At 33.1% G+C, this 4,274-nt stretch overlaps 1 protein-coding gene across 1 annotated transcript; it reads left to right on the top strand.

The window, feature by feature from the left end:
• Positions 1 to 2,129: 2,129 nt before the first annotated feature.
• LOC133332112 (probable ribosome production factor 1) lies at positions 2,130 to 3,359 on the top strand. Its single transcript, XM_061540492.1, has one exon. The coding sequence runs from the start codon at positions 2,130 to 2,132 to the stop codon at positions 3,354 to 3,356; it is 1,227 nt and encodes a 408-aa protein (XP_061396476.1). The 3' UTR covers positions 3,357 to 3,359.
• The last annotated feature ends 915 nt before the right edge of the window (positions 3,360 to 4,274 follow it).

Raw genomic sequence — 4,274 nt, 5'->3', positions numbered from 1 at the left:
AAGAAAATTGAATAATCACCATAAGAAAATTAAATAATCTGAAAAGAAAGAAAAGAATAGAAATATGTTATTTACAAAAAAAATTAAAAATTATAAAAAGGCATAACCAAAACTAAAGAAAACTGAAAAATATGAAAATTTTAAAAATCGATTAAAACTAATAATATTACATAAAAATCTATTTAAACTCTTAGGTTAAATCTAGGTTGAGTTGTGTTGTCCATAAGTGTGTGTTACTTAATGATTCTAAATATTTGTTTGTAAGAAGCATTAACTAGGTTTTTTTCTTGCGATATAATGATTCTAGGGTTGCCCCAATTTATGTAGTGTTTTTTTGTTCATTGTGTGGACGAATTATTATGTCCAATAAAAACCTACTAAGCGAGCTCCTTTAGGCAGGTATAACCATTTTAATACTTGTGAGATAAGAGCCTATATTGGCATTATTTTTATCCACATAAAAAAGGGTAAAAGTCCTAAAATTTAATGAATCCTAAAATTTATGAATTATAGTTAATGTTTCATTCTTATCGTGTTTTATCTATTAAGGAAATTATGTCAATAAACTGTTTTTGATTTGTTTGTTAAAAATAATATGATGTTCTGATTGTTTTTGTGAGAGAGGAGAGTTAGGATATTGTAATGAGGTGAGTGTACATGGAATTCGGGGCCCTTAAAAATGTTGTTATTTTTAATAGGATCTAAGGGTCAAGGTAGGGTGGGCAAGTGTGGGAGTAAAACCACCAATCTCCCTTGTTTCAGGTGTACCAGGTGTTTGTGTTGTATAGTTTTGTCTTTATTTATGTTTGTCGAAATAAAAATTTAATTGTTCGTCCTCTAGGACTATTGGTGTCTGGGATGGAACCGCCCTGATTATTGGCTCCTGAGCTAGCGGCCACAGATACACCATAGTGCCGAAGTAGATGGCACGTAACAAATCTTATACCATATAAGATTTTTATATGTTTTTTATTTCAATTTATAAAATGAATTCAACCGTGTGATTTAATTAATTCAATATTTTTTTAAAAGCATAAACACCTCCAAACAAATTTTTAAAATAATATTCATTAAAAAATGTGGAAAAGTATTCTCCAAAAATATTAAAAGCGCTGGTTTGAAAGAAAACCCATGAATGCATAAGTGGTTCATTATTTAATTTTAGTATCAAAATATTGTCGAGGGTTTCAATTTGGAGGCTGGTTCGTCTTGCTGTCACTATTTCAGACTTACATAAAGTGAACGCAGAGAACGAGCTTGTTGATGCATGCTTTCCCAGCAGTACAGCAAACCAAACATCACAAAACAAACAAACAATGCACACAAACAACATCAAGTAAAACAACGGTATCACAACAAAAACATAAATAAAAATAAAAGAGTACTCGGCAAGAGTGTAATTTGCTCGATTTCGAGCGTATTTCACTCCCACTCGAAAACGAGCGAAGCACTTGCGCTCTTATTTGAGTGACAGAGAAAAATAGAGTATACTCTGTTTACTTTTTCTACTCGCAAGAGTACTCGAATTCGAGCGAGTTTCACTCTTTACTCGAATTCGAGCGAGTTTCACTCTTTACTCGAATTCGAGCGAGCATTTCGGAGCTCTGCTTTTTACATTAGTACCTATCTTTAGTTTAATATCTTAATATCTTTTCAATTTCACGTTTTCACACGTAAGTACGACATTTACCGAGGTTTTTTAGAATTATCGATTAATAAAATATCGAAATATATACCGGTTTGCCTTTTTATACGTAAGTACGACATTTACCGAGGTTTTTTAGAATTATCGATTAATAAAATATCGAAATATATACCGGTTTGCCTTTTTATACAATTTTCTTAAATGGAAATAAAAAATTTGAATGTTGTAAAAATTAATAAACAATTTTCATGATTCGTAGATAAATCATGATTAATAATTTCGATAAATGTTTACTGCAATTTGATATTCGATAAAAATGTTGAAAAGATCGTCAAGACTTATCGATTGCATGCCAATTCGATAAGTCAGTTGTCAACTTGGACACTCCAATACATCCAATATACAACACGTGCAACATACAAATCCACAGAATTAACACAAATAACAACATAAATACAAAATAAAAATAAAAATCTCCTCCAACATGAGAAGTAAACAGAAAAAAACTGTTCAACCGGACAGCGACAGTGATTCAAGTATGAACGAGGAGGTTGATAGCAAGCAACAAGAATTGGAAACCGATTCTGATGATGACCAGGATGAGATGGAGGAAAGCCATAATCAAGCTATGACGGATAGCTCCGACGATAGTGGTGACGATGATGAAGAAAAACCTACAACAAGTAAAAAGTTAAAGAAGTCAAACGACGTCGATGTTGAAAATTCCAATGATGAGAACAACGATGACGACAATGATGAGGATGGTGACGAAGATGAGGATGACAACGAGCCCGAAGTAAGAATGCCTGTTCTGAATCCACTAAGCCTAATGCGTAACAAGGAACAACGCATGGCATTGTTTCGAAAAATGAAGAAGGAAAAACACAAGAAGAAAATGCAAGAACGCAGAGCTAGACGTAAGGCTGGTGTACCGGCAAATCCCGGTCACACTATCGAAAGTTTAAGAGAAAAAGATCAAACAACTGTAACGAATCTCGACGATTCGGACAATGAAGAATTGCGTAAAGAATTGCAATTGGACGATTTCAGTTCGTATTTTGAACGTTCTTACGAACCGAAAGTTCTCATAACATTTGCCGATAATCCGGTGACAAAAACACGTAAATTTGGCCTGGAATTGGGAAGAATTTTCCCGAATGCTCTAGTGAAAATTCGTAACAAGTCATCGGTGAAGAATATTTGCAAATCAGCCATACGAGAAGAGTATACCGATGTTGTCATAATTAACGAAGATCGTCGCCAGCCAAACGGTTTGTTGGTAATACATTTGCCCAATGGACCGACAGCTCACTTTAAAGTATCCAATGTAAAACTTACCTCAGATATGAAACGTGATCACAAAGAAATAACTAAACATCGCCCAGAAGTTATTCTGAATAATTTCACGACACGTTTGGGTTTGACAGTGGGTCGGATGTTGGGTGCTCTGTTCCATCATGATCCCGAATTTAGAGGACGTCGTTCGGTTACGTTTCACAATCAGCGCGATTACATATTTTTCCGTCATCATCGTTATGAATTCACCAAGGATGGCAAACGTGTAAAACTTCGTGAATTAGGTCCACGTTTTACATTGAAATTAAGGTCTCTACAGGAGGGGACATTCGATAGTAAAACAGGTGATTACGCTTGGATTATTACCAATAAGAGACACGCCCTGGAAGCATCGAGACGTCGTTTCCATTTATAGATTGATATGATATTCGTATTCAATGGTTTAGTTTTGTAAGAAAGTTCGTAATTCTATTAAAAATGTAATGCATAAATACATTGTTTTTTATTAGTAATAAATAGATAAAACTGAAAATAAATATTTTTTAATATTTGCTGTAATTATAAATTAGTGCATCACCAAAAAACCAAGTTCTGTACAGTTTTTAGACATTGTATACCACTGGAAGACATGTTTTTCTCTGTGTATGAATAGGAACTTTTAGTCTCTAAATATTAAAAGAACTTCGGGTAATGTGGACTACCATTTTCTATAATAATGGTATTGCTTTATAGGTATTTAGGAAAAAACTCAAAACGTGTATTTCAACCTTAGGTAACAATGAATGCAAAAATATATGGGAGCTAGTTTTGGAATAGCTACCAGTTCAGAGTGCTGCCCATTTAGTACTTTTCCCCCCAATAAACTAAAATTTAAAATGCATATTCTTATACAACACATATAATAATAAATATTTATAAATACATTATAAAATTGCTTTGTTCTGCGATAAGGAAAAAGGTCATTCGATATAACGATATTTCCGTTTTTACGTTGAGGGCTGACAACATATAAATCGTTATATCGAGATTCTACTGTATTTTGAGAAAAACCAAGTGTTCGAATCTTGTGCTAGAAAAATGTTTAAATCACACACATTTGCAATCGAACTAAACGTTTCTACATTGCAATTATATATTTAATATCATGTTTGATGTTTGTTTCACTAATTAGGATAACATATATCAAGAAGGATTTGTCATATTTCAATAATTTTCTAAGATATGAGGGTGGTTCCTCTAACGATTGATATTCACGCTCAAACATGTTATAATTATCAGTTTAAAGCAGTCGTGAATCTTATGTACAGTCGAATTTGGTTAAGCGAAAACGCCT

This window comes from Musca vetustissima, unplaced genomic scaffold (assembly GCF_032173495.1).
Source record: "Musca vetustissima isolate MV318-11 ecotype Yass unplaced genomic scaffold, APGP_CSIRO_Mvet_v1 utg16144, whole genome shotgun sequence".
Classification (NCBI taxonomy): Eukaryota; Metazoa; Arthropoda; class Insecta; order Diptera; family Muscidae; genus Musca; species Musca vetustissima.
This window is presented reverse-complemented; position numbering and strand designations above follow the sequence as displayed.